Source organism: Scyliorhinus canicula, chromosome 6, assembly GCF_902713615.1.
Source record: "Scyliorhinus canicula chromosome 6, sScyCan1.1, whole genome shotgun sequence".
NCBI lineage: Eukaryota > Metazoa > Chordata > Chondrichthyes > Carcharhiniformes > Scyliorhinidae > Scyliorhinus > Scyliorhinus canicula.
Window position 1 is genome coordinate 189,474,756 of NC_052151.1, and position 21,786 is coordinate 189,496,541.

Here is a 21,786-nt window from a genome sequence, read left to right on the forward strand (position 1 = left end):
AGATGGTAGTATACCCAGGTGGGCAGCACGGTAGCATGGCGGCTATTTCACAGCTCCAGGGTCCCAGGTTCGGTTCCCGGCTGGGTCACTGTCTGTGCGGAGTCTGCACGTCCTCCCCGTGTGTGCGTGGGTTTCCTCCGGGTGCTCCGGTTTCCTCCCACAGTCCAAAGATGTGCGGGTTAGGTGGATTGGCCATGCTAAATTGCCCGTAGTGTCCTTAAAAGTAAGGTTGAGGGAGGGGGAGGGGGGAGGAGGAGGGGGGGGGGGTTGTTGGGTTACGGGTATAGGATGGATACGTGGGGTTGAGTAGGGTGATCATTGCGCGGCACAACATCGAGGGCCGAAGGGCCTGTTCTGTGCTGTACTGTTCTATGTTCTATGTTTGCAATTGACTCTAAGTCAGAGTCAGAGTTATTTACAGCACAAAAGTAGACCATTCAGCACATCAACCCTTGCCAACTCTGTGGAGCAATTTGGTCAGTCCCATTCCCCCCACTCGATCCCAGTAGCCCTATAGGATTATTTCATTGACGTTTCAACGGAAACAGAAGGCTGAGTTTTTTTTGTAGATGGCAGCAGGAGGCTACAAAAGGACCTAGTGAATGGGCAAAAACCATGTTCGAGGTACTTGAAAGTATGTTTCAGGGAAGTATGAAGTTGTCCATTTTGAAGAAAAATCAGAATACTCTCTAATAGGGTGAGATGAGGAACTGTGGCGAGTAAAGACCTTACAGATCCATGAACACAACTCATTAAAAGTGAATGCACAGGTACAAAATAATCAAAAAGGCTAATGGAATTAGGGTTTCAAATATGTGAAAGTAATATTTCAACTGCACAGAATCCTTAGTCAACCACAATCCAGAGTGCCGTGTTCTGCCAATGGCACCACATCTCAGGAAAGATGCATTTGACTTGGAACAGTAATGTGGACTCATTGCAAATGCACAGAGGATAAAATGCACAATCAATGCACGCCAAGGCCGCAGTTAGCTACACCGCCAGTGCAGGAAGAGATTGGAGCGCCATTTTAAATGGCGTCCGATTTCTAGACACTCTCACCCAGCCTCTGGATCCCCCTCCCCTCCCAACTCACAAATTACAGGGTCATCGAGCCCCCCGCACCACACCTCATAATGGCAGGACACAGCCGTGCCCAATCCCCGGCATGGACAAGATGCTACCAGCACCAACTGGGCACTCAGCCTGGCAATGCCATGGTGCACGGCGGCATCTGCAATGCTAGGTTACCACCCTGCTCAGAGCCCAACCATCCAGGGGTCCCCTATCGCTCAATTTGAATAAGAGAACAGGCACAATGGCCTGCAAGCCCAACCATGTTCTTGTGCTTTTTATAGTGCCCTGGTATATGATCCTGCCACCTATTTTTCACCTTAATTAGGTGCTCATTTTCCTTGCAGTTTTGATTTTATACACGAGTAACACACTCTTACAGTATTTTTATATCAAAGGTTTGTGCAATTTCTTAGAGCATCTTGAAGACATTTTAATACGTGTGAACTTTCTTGAAACAGATAGGGGCAACAGTGGCATAGCTGCTGTAAGTTGGTGATATAGTACTTTGCCCACAGTACTGTTTGACCTGGTTTTCTGAAGGACAAACAAGGATTCAAACAAACATGCCCAAATTGAAAATGCAGGAATGACGAACAGTGCACGGGTAGAAACCATATAAACAATAGCTCAGGGATATAGTCAGGTTATCATGGGGATTTCTTTAATATCAAACTCAGTTTTTCCCCCTACAGCCACTGGATTGTACTTTGAACAGAATTTCCCCTGACTTTTAAGCTGCCATTTCTTTCTGTATTTATGAATGAGATAGCTTTGGTAACTGGCTTGTAGCCAGCACAGCCGACATTCGGACTATGATAGAGTGGATCAATGTTGCACAACTATTTGGTTTATGGATCTCTGGTGCATAGGGAGCATCTCACTCTGCACTGATATTTGAAAATGAGAAAATCACAAATTCTTCCCAGTCAAAGTGTATATTTTTTCATAGGGTGAGGGGCATCATTGGCAATTAATTACTCCATTTGCCCCTAACCCGAGTGGCTTGCTAGGCCATTTCAGAGGACAGTTATGTGCTGTGGATCAAGAGTCCAGAGTCACACGTAGGCCAGAGCTGTTAAGATCATCACATTTCCATGAGTGTGCCAGATGGGTTTTAATGACAATAACACCATTACTAAGATTTTAATTCCAGATTTTTATGAATAAATTGAATTCACCAATTAGTCAAATTTAAATTTCACCCGCTGCCATGGTGGCATTTCAACCAGAGTATTAGCCTGAGCCACTAGTCCAATGATATTACCACTACACCACCACCTCAAGTAGGAACAGCGATCTAACGCTATTCTTAAGAATGCAAAACCGACAATCCTCTCTTCGAATTCCCATTCCACGTGAATAAAGCAGATGAACAGCAAAATTGAACCTGCTTTTGACGTGACTCCAGAAGGAAGAACGTGTACCTGTCAAGAGTGCAAGCTGACCTCAAGCGCTTCACAGTAATTAAGTACTTTTTGATGTGTAGTCAGAATGTAATGTAGGAAACAGGGCAGCTATCCCAAACAGCAATGAGATAAGAACCAGATGAGAATACTGCACCAATATCGATAGAGATAAATATTGATCACTTCAAGTCGCACCACAGAACCCTGCACATCTTCCTCAGAGGGAATAATCCCTGCTTAACATCTCATCTGAAAAACAGCACCTCTAATAGTACAGAACAGACATCAGCTGAGGTTTCCTGCTCTATTCCCTCTGAAATGGGACTCAGGATAAACACACAACCTCCGACACAGAGGTGGAAGTATTACCATTGAGCCACAGCTGATATCTATACAATTATTCGTGGTGCATGTTAGCGATTCAATTTACTCTACCACTGTATTGTCTTGAAACAAAAGAGAAAATGCTGGAAAAAAATCTCAGCAGGTCTGGCAGCATTTGTAGGGAGAGAAAAGAGCTATTGTTTCGAGTCCAATGGGTCTTTGTCAAAGCATTCAGAGAATATGGGAAATATTTATACTGTGGTGTGAGAATGAAAGATGAGTCATAGCCACAGAAACCAAGGGAAGCGGGGTGCTAATAGCCACAGAAACCAAGGGAGAAGAGTGCTAATGGCAGTCCCCAGAGAGAACAAAATATGTGAACGGCCAAACAGCAGAGAAACTAACATCAGAGGGTAAACTGTGATAGATGTAATTGTGGGGGGAGGGGAAGGGCTAAGCAAAGAGAAGAAAGGGTAAGGAAAGGTGGATAAGATTGGGGGGGGGGGGGGGGGAATATATATTAAGAACGAGAAGAAAGAAAGAAATGGTAAGAGACAGTTGAAATGAAATGGGATGAAAACAAATGGGTCGAGGTGGGGTAGAGCTAATCATCTGAAGTTGTTGAATTTGATGTTGAGACCGGAATCCGCAGTGTGCCTAACCGGAAGATGAGATGTTGTTCCTCCAGTTTGCGTTGAGCTTCACTGGAACATTGCAGCAGGCCAAGGACAGACATGTGGGCATGGGAGCAGGGTCTTGTGTTAAAATGGCAAGCAACGGGAAGGTCCTGGTCCTGAATGCGGGCTATTAGCACCCCGTTTCCCTGGGTTTCTGTGGCTATGACTCATCTTTCATTCTCACTCCACGGTATAAATATTCCCCATATTCTCTGACTGCTTTGACATAAAGCCATTGGACTCGAAACGTTAGCTCTTTTCTCTCCCTACAGATGCTGCCAGGCCTGCTGAGATTTTCCAGCATTTTCTCTTTCGTTTCAGATTCCAGCATCCGCAGTAATTTGCTTTTATCCAGTGTTGTCTTGAAAACTGCTTCCAATGTCTGTGCATGAAATAGGCTGAAAATAATGCTGGAAACGGACTTTCATTTAAGATTGATGCTTCTGCAGCTTCAATTTTAAGCTCATTTCTGAGACATTGAAGGAAAAAATGGACAAATTATAGAACTGCAAAACCTCTCCGCTGCATATCACCCTTCTGCTTTGATTATGCTGTGACTGGCTGATTCTGCTGTTGTTCCAGAAGAGACAAGCTCGGAGCAGAATTGGGGGAGCAGAATTCTGACCTGATAGGAGTACTGACAGAACCCCCAAGAAACATACTTGTCGTGTTGAAGAGTCAAACCACAAAAAGAATATATTGTTTTGGCGCAATAGGTAGAAACATGCGTCTTGGATGCATACATTTACTAGAATTATAAAGTTCTATTAAACAACGTACTCGGACAGAGAGATCAATAGAAACATAGCAGAGGGAAGCAGATGATAAATGGATGATGGATATAATGAGCGGGTGCAATCGATCTATGTGGCATGTGTAAGCACAGGACAGTCAGAGATGGGAATCCAAATCAGTCAACCTTCTGGGAAGAAGGTGACACCAATTAACAAATGGTTAAGAGACTCAGAGAGAGTCCAGAGGACAGGTCAATAATTCAGAGAGGCAAAAGATGATCTTTACTCAGGCAGCAAGGGCAGCCCACCATTTTGGCTTCAACCAGCCAATTATTTTAGATATAGAAAGATATCCAATGAGTATGAAGGGACAAAGTTCTACTCTCAGAAACAGTCCAATATACATCATTACTATTTGGATAATGACAAGTAGAAACAATGAAATACAAGGCACAGTAATAATGAGCATTAGTCAGTGACAATCCATATCCACCTGTTCTCATAACTCAGCAAATCCTCCTGAAACAAGGAAACAAATGGATGCTCAGTCATCCTGGAGAAAATTCTAGTTATTTAGCCACCAATCCAGGCAGTTTAGTGTCTCTTCTCCATTAGGTTCAAAGAACAAAGAACATCAAAGAAAAGTACAGCACAGCAACAGGCCCTTCGGCCCTCCCGTCCTGTGCCCTCCATGGTGCCCTAACTAAAAACGAAACCGCTGTCCTTACTCAGTCCGTATCCATCTATTTGTTCCCAATTCATGTACCCATTCAGATGCCTCAGATGTTGCTAATGTGCCTGCTTCCACCACATTCTCGTGCAGCACATTCCAGGCACCCAACACTCTTGTGAAAAACATCTCCCGTAAACTTTCCCCCGTCTCACCTTGAACCTGTGCCCTCTTGTAATTGACACTTCCACCCTTGGAAAAAGCCTCTGACTATCCAGCTGTCTATGTCTCTCATAGTTTTGTAGACCTCTATTAAGTCTCCCCTCAGCCTCAGTCTTTCCAGTGAAAATAATCCTAGTTTATTCAACCGCTCCTCAAAGCCAACACCCTCGAGATCAGGCAACATCCTGGTGAACCTTCTTTGCACTCTCTCCAAAGCTTCCACGAAAGCATTTTATAAAATTTTATGCTGCAGATATTATTGATCATGAAATACTTCCGGTTTAGGGGGGGGGGGGGAGGGGGGGGGGGGGGGGGGGGCTGAAATGTTCATACAAAGCCCATCGACGGCAGCCATTTTGAAACTGTAATTTCATGCACCATTATTTGTTCTAATGGCCGCAGCCCATTTACTGCTGAAACCTTCATACTTGTTTCTGTTTGAATTGACTATTCTAACATTCCCCTGGCCAGCCTATCTTGCAGCCTCCATTAATCTGAGCCAAGTCAAAATTCCACAGTCTTAATCCAAACTTGCAATGAATCTTATTCGTCCATCACTCCTTCAGTCTACACTGGTTCACAATTTAGCAACACCTCACTTCAAAAATTCTCTTCCCAGGAATTTTTGAATCCTTCATGAATTCTGCATCCTCCAATTCTGACCACTTGGGTCTCTCTTCGTTCCCCCACCAATAATCATTATGCTGTCAGTGACCGGAGCTCCAGGCTCTGGAATTCCCTTCCTAAATATGTCTACTCCACCTCTCCTCTAAGATGTTTTCAAAAACCTTTGACCAAGCTTTTTGTCATCGATCCTAATCTCATGTGACACAGTGTCGAATTCTATTCATAATACTCCTATGCAGCACTTTGACGTAAAAGTACATTGAAGGCCTAATATAAATGGAAGCCATCCTTTGATGGTGACCACAGGTCTCAATTTACCAGAGACAAAATAACCTTGTTCCGAAAGTTAAAAGTTTTCTAACTACTAACTTACTTTGCAGTGATGTTATTTTGAAATCAAAAAACCTTTGACACGCCCAATAACCCCACATGCCCACACAAAACTCAAGTTAAAGTTCAGCATCTTCCCTTTACAAAGAGAAAGGAAATACTTCCATTTCAATAAAAGGCAGCTTACTGGGAGATCGGGTGTCCTAAATATGTAAATTATGGTCATGGCATTGCAGATAATGCATTTTGGAAGGTCTAATACAGGTAGGGAATATACAGTGAATGGTAGAACCCTCAAGAGTATTGACAGTAAGCGAGATCTAGATGTACAAGTCCACAGGTCACTGAAAGGGGCAACACAGGTGGAGAAGGTAGTCAAGAAGGCATACGGCATGCTTGCCTTCATTGGCCTGGGCACTGAGTATAAAAATTGGCAAGTCATGTTGCAGCTGTATAGAACCTTAGTTAGGCCACACTTGGAGTATAGTGTTCAATTCTGGTCACCACACTACCAGAAGGATGTGGAGGCTTTAGAGAGGGTGCAGAAGAGATTTACCTGGATGTTGCCTGGTATGGAGGGCATTAGCTATGAGGAGAGGTTGAATAAACTTGGTTTGTTCTCACTGGAACGAAGGAGGTTGAGGGGCGACCTAATAGAGGCCTACAAAATTATGAGGGGCGTAGGCAGAGTGGATAGTCAGAGACTTTTTCCCAGGGTAGAGGGGTGAATTACTAGTGGGTATAGATTTAAGGTTTAGAGGAGAGGTACGAGGCAAGAATTTTTTATTTATTTTTTTTACACAGAGGGTAGTGGGTGCCTGGAACTCGCTGCCAGAGGAGGTGGTGGAAGCAGGGACGATACTGACGTTTAATAGGCATCTTTTAAATACATGAATAGGATGGGAATAGAGGGATACTGACCCCGGTATTGTAGAAGATTTTAATTTAGATGGGCAGCATGGTCGGCGCAGACTTGGAGGGCCGAAGGGCCTGTTCCTGTGCTGTACTTTTCTTTGTTCTTTATAAGTGGCACTGTACAGTCTCCTACTATACTGTATGAAGTACTCAAAACTGGCACCAATTAATTTTGACTTGAAAGAAAGATTGAAGCCAAACACTTTTCCCCAGCTTCTCCAGTTCCTCAAAGTTGTCCCTCCCAGGCCTGGAATTGTGAACCCATGGCACACAGTTTTCTAATATTGAATGTGACTTTCCCAATTACTCTGCATTTCTCTCTCTTTCGAAATGTAACAATGGTAGCACAGATCGCAGAGTTGCGGGTGTGGGGTGTTGGTTGCGGGATGTAAAAGTCCATTAAACCACCTGTCAGAATTGTGCACCACAGGAGGTGGTGTACTACTCCAAGTCTAGACATTGTGTGGTAGATTTATGAAGGTTGTTCCATGTGGCAGCAATGTAGGATGTGACAAAGGGATCCTGGAAGGCTACAGGTGGAGTGACCCGCATATTGACTGCCTTTTCTGTTCCTGTTAGCAACACAAGATGTATTAATCAGCCATTTATCTGCCATGTCAACACTGTCTTAAACATGTCTTAAATCTTTCATCCGAGGAAGCGACCGTCAAGACAGCTTAACATTTCTTTGACATAAGAATAAATTTAAGAAATTTAGTGCAGAGAATGATTAAAGAAAAGGCCACGAAAAGATTGAAGAATAGGTTAGGCTGGTAACTGAAGAAAGGGGAACAGAAAACCATCAGAACTAAGTGGGATTGGAGTTACTGCTCGCAGGGAGGATAAAAATGAAAACAAATTGGTGGAGTTGTTTCGCTACTGCAATATCTATTTAATTCTACACAACATTATGATGATTTGTGTGATGGGGATAGAATGGAATCATTTTCACAAATTTTGTGACAAATTAATAGATGGTGATGAAGAGAAGGCAGTGAACAATGTCTATAGGGAATTTGTGGATAAACCAAATACCACATAAAATATCGGTTAGCAAAATTGGGGCTTATGGAATTGGAGGGTCTGAGCCCAATTGGATAAGAATTTGACTGAAGGACAGAAAACAGGAAGTCGTGGTCAATGGTTATTTTTCAGACTGAAGAACAGTAGACAGTGGTGTTCCACAAGGGTCAATGTTAGAACTACTGCTTTTCTGATGTATATAAATTATTAGGATATCAGAATAGTGCGAGAAGCGATGAGGCAGTGTTAAATTACAATGGTGATTTATCTAAACAAGAACTATGCAGGCCAGTACAGCTCCAACACAGGGGCTGCACACTGGCGCAGTGGTTAGTACTGCTGCCTCACCTGGGGCCACAGAAGGAGTTCGGTCCCAGCCCCGGGTCACTGCCCGTCTGGAGTTTACACATTCTTCCACTGTCTGTGTGGGTCTTACCTACCCACAACCCAAAGATGTGCAGCGTAGGTGGATTGGCCACGCCACATTGCCCCTTAATTGGAAAGATTTAATAAAAACCAACCCCAACACAGGTCATGGGTCTCTCAACTCCCAAGCTTACTCTGACAAACCCCAACAGCCAAATCTGGGCCTAGACACCCAATAGACTGGGTTTGCGCTTTCCGGGTGGCTCAAGTGGCCCACGATCACCCCTAAAAAAAGGTCCACACCACCACATTGCTCCCCTTAAGTTCCCTGAAATACAAAAACAAAAAAAACTATTATTTACAATAATGTACAGTCAAAGAGGATTACAGTAAGGGAGCTCAAAGAAAAGTTGAAAGATAAGTCTATCAGGTGACTTCTTAACTCTCGCCGAGCACTTCAACTTGGCAACGGGCTTCGCCAAACGCGAGGCATCCAAGTCCAGAGCAGAGGCAGGCAAATTCCCAAGAAGGGGCAGGACTGACTACCTCAAACTCCTTCTGTGGTCCCACGTGATTCCCCTTAAGATGTTGTCGGTTCTAAAACCACTGACTCGCCAAAATGTATGTTGGTAACATAAACCGGGTCCGCACACCCGGCTGTGGAAACGACCATTTCTTCTCAAATGATCTGCATGTTTTCTCGCTTCTCGGCCCTCTAGGTCGATGACAGAAGACACTGGCCCAGTCCTGGCTTCAATCCTCCCAGGTATCCACTCTGGTCCTCCTCCAATGTTCTCAACATAAACTAAATCTTCTGCTGGGAACAACCTGCAGCCCTTGGCAGTGCTGAGATACCTTCCCGACAAATGTGGAAAAATGAGGTCAAGCCAGGTCCTGAGGCGCCTGCCCATCAACAACTCAGCTGGGCTAATTTCAGTGGTGGTGTGCAGGGTCGTATTGTTCGAGAGCAAGAAGTTCGCTAAACAAAGCAGCAGTGGCCGATTAGACTAATTTTCCATTGACTCTTTAAAAGTTTGGACTACTCTTTCAGCCAGTCTGTTTGAAACAAGGTGGTGGTGGCGGCGGTTTGCGGGGGGGTGCTCCATATGTGTTTGATCCCCGTGCACTTAGTGAAGAGTTCAAACTCTTCGGCTGTGAAGGCAGTACCGTTGTCCGAGACGAGCATATCTGGTAGGCCGTGTACGGCAAACATTTGGCGCAGATTGCCAATGCCGGGTGCCACGGTCATCGAATGCATGAGCTGGACATCCACTTTTGAATGAGTGTCTACGATTAAAAACATCATTCCCAAATAAGTGTCTGCTAAATCGATATGGACCCTCATCCACGGTCGCCCCGGCCATTCCCAACGGTGTGCGGAGTCTGACGCTGCTCACAATGGTTGATTATACGTTTGATCTCCTTGTAGATCCCTGGCCACCAAACATAACTCCTGGCCAGCATCTTCTCTTGGACTGACCAGGATGTCTGCTCTGCAATTCTTGGAGAAGAGGCTGTCGTCTATGGCACTATTTTTCTGCAACCTCACAGCAGAACCTTTGTTCTGACTTCTCAAAATGCTAGCTAGTGAGAACCATGACATAGAACATACAGTGGGAGGCCATTCGGCCCATCGAGTCTGCACCGACCCACTTAAACCCTCACTTCCACCCTATCCCCGTAACCCAATAACCGCATCTAACCTTTTTGGTCACTAAGGCCAATTTATCATGGCCAATCCACCTAACCGGCATGTCTTAGGACTGTGGGAGGAAACCGGAGCACCCGGAGGAAACCCACACACACACGGGGAGAACGTGCAGACTCCGCACAGACAGTGAACCAGCGGGGAATCGAACCTGGGACCCTGGCGCTGTGAAGCCACAGTGCTATCCACTTGTGTTACCGTGCTGCCCACAGTAGCTTTTTTAGCTTTGACAACACAGGGTCTCTGTTGGTTCAAGTCCTAATATGGGCAGGCAAAATAGGTAGGTAGACTGTTGAGAAAATTCAGAGTCAAGATGAAGTCCTCCAGAGTGAGAGCTCAGATACAGTCTGTGGAAGTGGAAGCCTGCTCAAAGCATCAGCATTTGATATCTGGGTACTCAGTCTATCCTGAAAAGGTAGACGAATATGCAGCCAATGATATGCCCATGTGGCGAATGATGTTGACGGGACCGGTATATCTTCTCGAAAAATGTCAAGTAATGGTTTATGGCCTGCGACAATGTGGTGTCGCCCATAAACATGTTGATTAAACTTATTTTACGGCATAAATGACCGCCAGACTTATCTGGGAATATTTCATTGCAACATCCGACAATGTTCTGAACGCGAAGGCGACAGGCCTACCCACGCCATTTTCCACCTTGTGCGAGAATACCGTACCAATGCAAAAGGGGATGCTTCCCGTGTGACTATTATGGGTTTGTTTGGGTTAAAATGGACCAGTAAGGCCAGCGATTGCAAGACCTGTTTAACCTGGGCGAAAAACTCCCTCTGGGAATCTTCTTCCAAAGTTGGTGCTTCTTCAGTAGTTGATGCAGGGGTGCCAAAATGGAAAACAGACTGGGGACAAAGTGGCCATAATAATTGACCATCCCTAAAAAGGACTTCAATTCTGATGTATTCCTTGGTTCAGGTACCCCTTGTATTGCCTTTATCTTATCTTCGAGTAGATGTAATCCCTTTCCATCAACTCTGAAACCTAAACAGGTCCTCACCAGCCTGAAACTCCCGTTTTCGATATTTATCAGCCTTCTTAAACCTCTTTTGAGGACGTCCTCCAAATTGACTGTGTTCCTCTGGTGTTGCTCCCACCACTAGGACATCATCCAGATACACGACAACATTTGGAATTCCCTGCAAAAGATTCTCGACTGTGCCCTGAAATATAGCGTAAGCAGAGGAAATACCAACGGGCATCCTCGTATATCAGAATAAACCTTTGTGGGTCTTTTATGGTAAAGAACTTTCTTGACTTATCTTCCAGCTCGTATGCCTTAAATCTAATTTGGTGTACTTGAGGCCCCCTGTCAATTTGGCTTCTAAATCCTCTATCCTAGGATTAGTATATTTATCTACTTTAGCAGCCTTGTTCAATCACCTTGTAATCACTGCAGATTCGGATTGTGAGGTCCAGCTTCAGCACTGGGACAATCGGTGCTACTCATTCGGAAATCTGTACTGGAGTAATTACCCCCAGGTCTTCCAGACCCATCAACTCCTGTTTGGCATGAAAATCTTCTGGCATTGCTTGTGGTTCTACGTAGATATTTGCTTTCACTCCTTTTATGCACCCCGGTTCTCTCTGGAAAACCTTGTGATATTTATCTGGAAGCTTCAGTAAAACCCTGTCACTGATTCCAAATATTTCCAGCCAATTTAGCTTTATTTTCTTCAGCCAATCCCGACCCATCAGGCTTGGCCTTTGTCCTTTCACTATGATTAATGGCAGCTGGGCAGTATAGATGGCTAAGGTGACCGATGTATTGCTGAGATTCGCAGGCTGCAGCCTTCCCTGCAGAAACCCAAATGTTTGCTCGCCCAATATTGTGGCAGGTGCCCCTGTATCGACCTCCATGGCCACCACTTCCCATCACAACTGAATCACCTCGCGTTGCACACCTTCTAGTTCAAAACTGCATTGTTCAGTGCTTTCAGTCACTTGAGCCAAATCAACTGTTTTGTTCAAGGCTATCTTTGTTTCTGCCGGCAATTTCTTCTGAATATTTAAGTTGTTTGCCTGACAGACCAACCGGTCACACGACATGTCGTTAAGAGAAGTACCAAGTTCTCAATGTTCTGACATCTGTCGAAACCTGGCTGCAACAGCGGATACTAGCTCTCCAGGACCTCTAATAAATGTATGAAATTTATAGTGCTGCATAATAATGGAGGGTTGGGGATTGTAATGGTCCCTCACTTGTTGCAATTGGTTAAAGGGCTTAAGAGTCCGGAGCCTCCAAAGATGTTATGCTTCGCATGAGATCTACCGGTCGCTTTGCATCACAACAGGAGCACGTCGCAGCTGGTAGATGCCTCCGGCGGGCTTCCGGATCGCTAGTACGCCTTGCGAGATCTACCAGGTTTCATGAGGCGGGATCACGCCTCACATATCTCAGTAGGTTTAAACCCTTCTTGGGCATGCTGACCTAGGATCTATCGGGCTCCCGGCATCTAACAGACTCCTCAGGAAGTCCACAACTGGCGCTGTTCATTACTGGTCCACGCAAATGTCTCACAGCCATCAAAGGCCCCTGGGTGATCAGGAAAAGGCCAGGGTCGTGCCTTGGACTCCACTTTGATCGCACTGCCAAGATGTCCAAGTGACATTGTAAAGCCGACAGGACATTGTCTGGGCGACAGGGTGGCAGTACCAGGGTGCCCAGATGGCACTGCCAGGGATCAGGGCCTAAGAGGGGACACCCTCCTTGGGTTGATGGGTTGGAGGTCCTGGAAGGTGGGGTGGAGGTCCTGAAAGGGGTTGTGGGAAGGCCTGAAAAAGGGGGAGGGAGGACCTCAGCGATCCCATAAAGTGTCATTACTTGTGGGGGGGGTGGTGTTAATGTCCATGTGTATGGGGACGTGACATGGCCCATGGGTGTAGGGTGTGGCACATTCAGAGATCAGAGCACCCTTTCAAAACGGCAGCCTGATCTCAGAGGAGACAGTCTGGCCAGCAGGTTCAGCTCCCCAGTGATGAAAATAAATCGCTGTGGGCTTGACTGGTTTTAGAACATATATTTTTCAAATATATCTGGAGTCCGATGGCAGTTTTTAGAAATCCTTTATTGAGGTACACAGTTATTACATCTTCAGCGAAACGCATCTGTAGATGCTGATGTACAAGCTTATTTATATCAGCACATGCACGTTTGACGACATTTAGGTGTTGACGCACACATAGTTGATTAGCTTAGTTTTAGTAGCTGATTAGCTTGCTTCACCGTCTACAACTGGGGATAAACTCTTCAGGGTCAAAATAATACAATGTGTGGTTAGATAGTAGTGGGGATCTCTCCGAGAGCCAGGGTGAAGCTCCTCGCAAAACACACCACAAATGACACTCCGATTGCACCCTACATGTTTAGAAACCTTTCCGTTAGATCACGCCGTATAGGTTTGTGGGTCGCAAACTGTAAGTAATATTACTTTGTTTGTCTTCTGATTTCATTGGCAGCAACAAAGCCGGAGAAGAAGAAAAGTGACTGGCAGTCACAAGGTTTACAGGCTTGTCATCATTGTGGGGAGAGCATTCCAAAGACAAGTGTAAGGAATTCATCTGTTTCAGTTTTAATAAAGAAGGCCATACACAAACCAGATGCAAAGTCAGACAAATTACTTTCCACATTTTGGACCCAACTTTGAACCTCTGGATAAAAAGGATCAATTTTCTCAAACAGTGGCATTGCTATTAGACAGCCGACTAGCTTTTAACTTTTCAGGACTCAAGAGGCCACTTTCAATTTACGACGACTTTCCTGCGATTGGATTGATTTATTCTTGTCGGCAATGTTGTAGTGTGAAGGGAAGCGAAAAGGTAGTGTTGATTTACTTAAACAGGAAGAACGATACAGAACTGTACAACTCCAACACAGGTCTAGTTCCCTCAACTCCCAAGCTAACTCTGCCGATACTCCAACAGCCAGGTCCACGCCTAGACACCCAGCAGGTTAGAATTTACGCGCTCTGTCCAGCTCCTTGCGGGTCACGCGGCCAGTGAAGGAGTGCCCCTTAAAGGGGCCATGCTGCCACAATACCGAACTCGGAGGAATAGCAAACAGTGAGGATGATAGGAATTGACTGCAGCAGCAGAATGGCAGGCAAGTAGCTGCAGGAATGGAGAGAACTGCGAGGTGATGCATTTTGACAGAAGGGATAGAAAGAGGTAATATAGACTCAACGGTACAGTTCTAAAGAGTGTACAGAAACTGAGGTGCCGAAGGGTACATGTGCATTGATCTTTGAAAGTGGCAGGGCATATTGAGAGAAGAGTTAGCAAAGTACATAGGATCTTGGGCTTCATGAATAAGAGGTAAAAGCAGGCCCGTAATGCTGGGGTTGTTCTTTTTGCAGAAAGAGATTCAATAGAATTCGCTGCCCTCCATGGTAACGGAAGTAGAGACGATTACCTTAAGGAAATTGATTGAGACTTGAAGGAAATAAACTTTCAGGGATACGGGAATAGAGTGAGGTAATAGGACTCATTAGATTGCTCCATAGAGGGCTGGTACAGACTCAATGGGCCAAATGGCCTCATACTGTGCAATAAATCAGTGATTTTCAAAGTGGGAGTCATGACCTGTGGATGGCTCGCAGGATGGTGTAGAATGGGTCGGCAAAAGGTCACCAAAAATGATCCCCAAAGATCGCCTGACCAGTTTTTCCATTTTCTCTTTAGGTAAATTCTCACTGCAGTACGGCGTATGAGCACACGAGGCTGATGGAGAAGCCGGTGCTGTGGACTTCCTTGTCTCTCTGGGCCACAGTGTAGTTGGACAGTTTGCAGTCAGAGACCTGTAAAATTCTCTTTGGGTGCCATTTCTTGCTCCTGTGTTCAGGGTCAGGATCTGTATTATTTCTTGGGTTCAGTGTGTCACTAACAAACCCCGTGCATCTTTTATCATTCTCTCCTCCGCCCCTACGTCCACTCCTTCCACTTCCAAATTGTCTCCCCACATCGGGCTCTTGTCCTTCAAGAATGCTTCATATATTGATCACCTCCCATGCCACTCTCCAGCCCCTCGTCCCAGGTACTCGTCCCCAAGCGTCAGTCCCTGCCATGTGGCTACATGGATTCCATCAGCTGAATTGGTTCCTCTACCGCAAGGACTTCTACATCTTTATTGGGACTTCAATTGTTCGCCAAATATGGCATTAGCTGGTGACTAAACTACACATATATACAGGAGCCGCTAAAATGTCGCAGGTGTCTGGAATGGAATGGGCCTGCACGTTTTGCATATCAGTCAGCTGAGTTAGGCCCAGCAATGGGTTTTTTTCCACGCTTTTAGTCTGTTGCATAATTACCTGGGAAATGGTACCGACAGGGGTACCGACATTCTCTCTGACCGTGTTTTTAGTTCAGCCGTTGGGCTCCTGTTTCTGAAGTGGAAGTTTTAAGTTTTTTAATTTCCTATCCAAGATCGTGCCAGGTTTAGAACGAGCAAACGTGACGTAGATAAAACTGCAATATTGAGCCTGTTAATCTTTCCAGGGCTTGCAGGCAATTCCCCAAATGTTAACAATTGATGTGAAGATTTAGCTAGGTGTCAGGGTGGAACTGTCATTTAAGGTGAGATATGAAATGAAATGAAAATCGCTTACTGTCACAAGTAGGCTTCAAATGAAGTTACTGTGTAAAGCCCCTAAGTCGCCACATTCCGGTGCCTGTTCGGGGAGGCTGGTACGGGAATTGAACCGTGCTGCTGGCCTGCCTTGGTCTGCTTTCAAAGCCAGCTGTTTAACCCTGTGCTAAACCAGCCCCTAGCAGCTCAATTTACAATTTTACATTTAATAATACAGAAGCACCAACAATGAGTGTAACTTCTTAAAAGTAACTGTGGAGAATATTTTATGACGTTGGTTGGCGTAAAAAATGTTTGAAAAACACTGCCATAAATGACTGACTCTTGAGCAAAACTGGAAATTAACCCTGGAGTAACAAAGATAATAACTAGGGTAAGTTTCAAGAAATGACCCATGAGAATATGAAAGAATATGTCAATGTCCAGTAAGAGCTTGCAGACACGACTACTGAGAGAAGATGACCTTTGCTCTACAGTTTTCTATACAGTAAAGGCTAAACTGGAATAATGATACCCTAACTAAATACAATTTCTGAATATTAATGAATACATAAAATGGAACATCAAAGGTGAGCCCCAGGCATTCTTCTCAAAAAGGTTACAGAATAAAATCGCTGTAACATGAACCCAAATATAACGGAGTTAGCAACATTAAGTAGATGCTGCATGTATTATAGAATGTGAAGGACAATGTGTAATATGGGACTAATTGACTGGGTACCACCATATATAAGCTTCATTTTAATTATTATCTCTATTAATAGAACATAGAACAGTACAGCACAGAACAGGCCCTTCGGCCCTCAATGTTGTGCCGAGCCATGATCACCCTACTCAAACCCACGTATCCACGTAATGGAATTAATCAAAATATCAACCATCTGCCACGGGTGCTCTTTACAAAATGTGGTTTTCTTGTACCATCAGGTCAGATGTATGATGTTAGCTGATGATTGCAAAATGTTCAGCACCATTCGTAACTTTGCAAATACAGAAGCAATCCATATCTAAATATGACAAGACCTGGACAAATATGACAAGACCTGGGCTGACATTTGCACCACACTAGTGACCATCTTCAACAAGAGAATCTAACCATCGCCCCATGACATTCAATGGAATTACCATCACTGAATCCCCCACTATCAAGATCCGGTGGGGTTACAATTGACCAGAAACTGAACTGGACTAGCCACATAAATGCTGTGGCTACAAGAGCAGGTCAGAGGCTAGAAATGCTCCGGTGAGTAACTCACCACCTGACTCACTAAAGCCTGTCCACAATCTACAAGGCACAAATGAGGAGTGCAATGGAATACTCTCCAGTTGCCTGGATGCATGCACCACCAACATTCAACAAGCTTGACACCATCCAGGCAAAGTAGCTGCTTGACTGGCACCCATCCACAAAACACATTTCTTCCCTCCGCCATCAATGGAAAGTAGGGCAGTGCGCGCCATCTACACTGCAGAAGGTCAGCTAGGCTACTCAGATAGCACGTCCAAAACCCATGGCCGCTGATATCTACAAGGACGAGGGCAGCAGACAAATGAGAACCCCACCACCTGGAAGTTCACCTCCAAGCCACACACGATCCCAACTTGGAAATATATCACCGCTCTTTCACTGTCGCTGGATCAAAATCCTGGTACTCCCTTCTAAACAGCACTCAGACGGATTGCAGCGGTTCAAGGTGGCGGCTCACCAACACCCTCTCTAGCGATTTTAGGGATGGGCAAGAATTGCTGGCCTAGCCAGCGGTGCCCACATCCCATGAAACAATGAAAACAAATTTCCACTGAAACATGCGTATTTGCAATACAGGTCTATCAGAAGAATCTCTTGACATTCAATAAATCCTGATTCTATTCATTGTGAGCATCTGCATTAATGGTTTACAGGACCAATGAAGTAACTGACATAAAAAAATGCTGAAAGGGAATGAATTTAAGTTAATGTGGAATATGGAGCAATTAAAGGGAGACTGTTCACCATTTATGTTGGCAGAATCTGTCATTATCCAGAAATCCAGGTTTGTGGCTGTCCGAATACGCAAACAACTCCACCTCTTGGCAATCTGGATATTGTATTTACTCATATCTGCTGGACCTTCAACTCATCAAAGTCAGACTTAACTTACCAGTAACATTCTTTCACCCGAGTCATAAAGTTGCATGTTCAAGACCTACTCCAGGAACAGGGGCACACAATCCAGGCTGATGCTTCAGTACAGTACTGAGGGAGTACTGCACTGTCGGTCGGAGGTGTTGTCTTTCAGGCGAGATGTTCAACAATGTCCCTGCCTATCCCTTCAAGTGCATGTAAAAGATTACTTGGCACTATTGAAAGTATGGAAGAGCTCTCTGGTTCCTGGATAATATTTATGCCTTAGCCAAGATTACTTACTAAAAGATTTTAGATTCATAGAATTACAAATAATTCATATTTCCTTCCATAATTGAACTTTATCAATTTTAAAACTCACATTAACACTTTTTCGTTCTCTATAGAAACGTAAGTAGAAGAAGCAATCTCTTCCTTCAGGCTACTGAAAGGACAACTTTTCCGAGTTCCATTAATTTGCAAAAGAATAATCCTTAATTTGATTTAAACTGAACTTGGATCTGACTGTAGCAGTCTTTTGTAGCCAAATGTTTTAAGATCACTGTGACAACCGTACGTGCAGATCAAGAAATAGCTAGAGAAGTTAAAACGATGGTTCTATAAACAAAGGCAAATATGGTTTTCAGGGCAAAAAGCAAACTAGTTGCAAATTAAGACAAACAACTGACAGCAAAAAAGATAGGCATTGAAGATCAAAATGAACTTGCACCACATGGGGCGAGATTGTAATTCAAATAGAAAGGAAGATAATTTGTCAAAAATGCTTGGTTGCTTGGTCAACATCTGTTGAAAACAACCTATTCAGCAGGGAAGATTCAAAATATGCTCTTCATATACAATACTAAAATATAATACTAAAATACAACTATTATACCAGCCTTCCTAAAATCTTGTGTGTTGCAAATGTTGAAATGCCACAGACAAAGAGTCTTTAGATAGAAATTCCTTCCCCGAGGTGTTCATTACTTACACTCCTAAGCTGCACAGCAAGGCATGTATAGATGTTTTATGCCAGAACTACCAATTCATAGGCCCTCTGAAGACTACCTGTACCATTACAAGTTTTACCAACAATGACTATTGATGCAAAGAATAATTGTTATTTTCATTTCAGTAAAAGGTTGTGTTACATCTTACACAATCATAAAATAAAATTCACCTCAATATTCATTACTCACCCAGGCCTAATAGGTCGATGTTGGATTGCGCTATCTTCTGAGGGCTCATCCTAGTGTCCAATTGATCTTTCTTCTGTCGTTAAAAGCAAATATGAATTAGTAAACTTATTAAAATTATCTTAAAGAATTGCTGCAGTCAGGTTAACATTTGCACCCTTTGAAAGATCATTTTCTTTCGTTCTGGTCTCTTCCACATGAAATTCCTTCTTTTTGCTCTACAACACTGGTTCAGCACTTTCCTGACTTAGAACACCACAAATGCCAGAGTTTTCTTTCTCACAGTAAGAGGAGCAAATCTACAATACACCGTCAAGGAGCACGGGGTATTGATACAATAAATTTACATTTGTACAGTGCCTCTAACCAGGATAAAAATTCCTAAGCATTTTGAGGGGAGGAACAATAGACCCTACCTCCAAGAAGGAAAGTTTACAGAGATTAGCAAAATTGTGGCAAAGTGTGGAACGCCTATATCGAACTGACGGTACTTTTTGGTCATCCTCAAAAGCGAGAGATAAAGTGGGCTGGAGTGATTTGGAGAGGAAGTTCCAAATGATGGGTCACAACAGGGGAAAGGTCTCCAATAGATTGTGTTATGAACCACGCGGATGTTAAAGGCGAGGGTATCAAAACCTAGACTGGTTCATAATGGTGCTTGTTTTTTTCTGGGAAAACGTGAGGAACAGTGTACAACAGTGTGAAAAAGTTCAAACTATAAGTTAGAAACAGGAAGAGGTTGTTAGGCCCCTCGAGCCTGCTCTGCTGTTTGACAGGATCATGGCTGATCCGACATTTCTCACGCCCACTTTCCTGCCCCTTTCCCTGTAACCCTTGATTTCATCACCGACCAATAATTTGTCTCTCTCAGCCTTATATATACACAAGGAATCTGCCCCCACAGTTCTCTGTGGCAAGGAGTTCCAAAGACTCTCAAAGCCTCAGTGAAGAACTTCATCATCTCAGAAATTCTTCATCTGAAATGGGTACCCCTTTATTCTGAGACTAGGCTCACTGACCCAAGACTTTCCCATGATGGGAAACATCCTCTCAGCATTGAACCTGTCAAGTCTCGTAAGAATCCTATATGCTTCAATGACATCACCTCTCATTCTTCTAAATTCTAATGAGTAGCTTCCCAATCTATTTATCTTTTGCTCATAAGACAATCACCCCATACTGGGGATCATTCTAGTGAACATTCTCTGAACAAAGTCCAATGAAATAGTTCCTTTCCTTAAATGAGGGGACAAAAACTGTTCACAGTAATCCGGATGCGGACTCACTAGCACGCTAGCCCCCTTGCAATAAGGGCCAACATTCCATTAACCTTCCCGATCACCTGCTGCACCTATGTGCTAGCTTTCTGTATTTCATGCACAAGTTCTGCCACATCCACTCGTGAGTGGTGGTGGACAATTAAAGAACACATTGGAGGAGGGGGCTCCACAAATATTCCCACCTCAATGATGGAGGAGCCCAGTAAAAAAAAGGTTGAAGCATTCGCAACAATCTACAGCCAGAAGTGCCGAATGGATGATCCATCTCGGTCTCCTCCGGAGCTCCCCAGCATCACAGATCTTCAGCCAATTTGATTCGCCCCATTTGATATCAAGAAACAGCTGGATACTGCAAAGGCTCTGGGCCGACAATTCCAGCAATATTATTGAAGACTTGTGCTCCAGAACTTTCCGTGGCCCTAGCCAAGCTGGTCCAGTACAGCTACAACACCTGCATCTACCTAGCAATGTGGAAAATTGCCCAAGTATGCCCTGTATACAAAAAGCAGGGCAAATCTAACCTGACCAATTACCACTGTGGAAAATTGCCCAAGTGCGTCCAGTACACAAAAAGCAGGACAAATCCAACCTGGCCAATTATCGCCTATCAGTTTACTCCCAATCATCAGTAAAGTGATAAAGTCAATAGCGCTATCAAGCAGCACTTGCTTAGCAATAACCTACTCACTGACGCTCCGTTTGGATTTGGCCAGGGTCACTCAGCTCCTGGCCTTCGTTCAAACATGGGCAAAAGAGCGGAACTCCAGAAATGAGGTTAGAGTAACTGCCCTTGACATCAAGGTAGTATTAGATCAAGTATGGCATCAAGGAGCCTTAGTAAAACTGGAGTCAATGGGAATCAAGGGAAAAACTCTCCATTGGTTGGAGTCACACCTAGCACAAAGGATGGTGGTTGGAGATCAGTCATCTCAGTCCTAGGACATCGCTGCAGGAGTTCCTCTGAGTAGTGCCCTCGGCCCAACCATCTTCATCAATAACCTTCCTTCCAACATAAGGTCAAATGTTCACTGATGATTGCACAATGCTCAGGACCATTCGTGTCTCCTCAGACACTAAAGCAGCCCACATGCAAATTCAGCAAGACCAGGGCAATATTCAGGCGTGTGTTGACAAGTGGCAAATAACATACGTGCCACACAAGTGGCAGGGAATAACCTCACCTATAAGAGAGAATCAAACAATCACCCCATGACATTCAATATCATTACCGTCACTGAATCCAACACTATCAACATCCTAGGGCTACCATTAACCGAACACTGAACAAAACTAACCATATAAATACTGTAGCTACAAAAGCAGATCAGATGCTAGTATCATGCAACGAATAACTCACCTCCTGACTCCCCAAAGCCTATTCACCATCTACAAGGCATAAGTCAGGAGTGTGATGGAATACTCCTCATTTAGCACCCCTTCCACAAGCATTCACTCACTCCACCTGCGTGGCAGCACTGTGGACCATCTAAAATATGCACTAAAGGAACACACCAAAGTTCCTCCG

At 44.3% G+C, this 21,786-nt stretch overlaps 1 protein-coding gene across 5 annotated transcripts in view; it reads right to left on the bottom strand.

Annotated features, from left to right (window-relative positions):
- smap1 (small ArfGAP 1) overlaps positions 1-21,786 on the bottom strand; it is a 329,292-nt gene that overhangs the window by 100,004 nt on the left and 207,502 nt on the right. For all 5 annotated transcript variants that reach the window (XM_038800670.1, XM_038800673.1, XM_038800671.1 and 2 more), the window contains one exon: positions 18,985-19,057. In XM_038800670.1, coding sequence (XP_038656598.1) covers positions 18,985-19,057 — 73 coding nt within the window. The remainder of the gene's footprint in view (positions 1-18,984; positions 19,058-21,786) is intronic.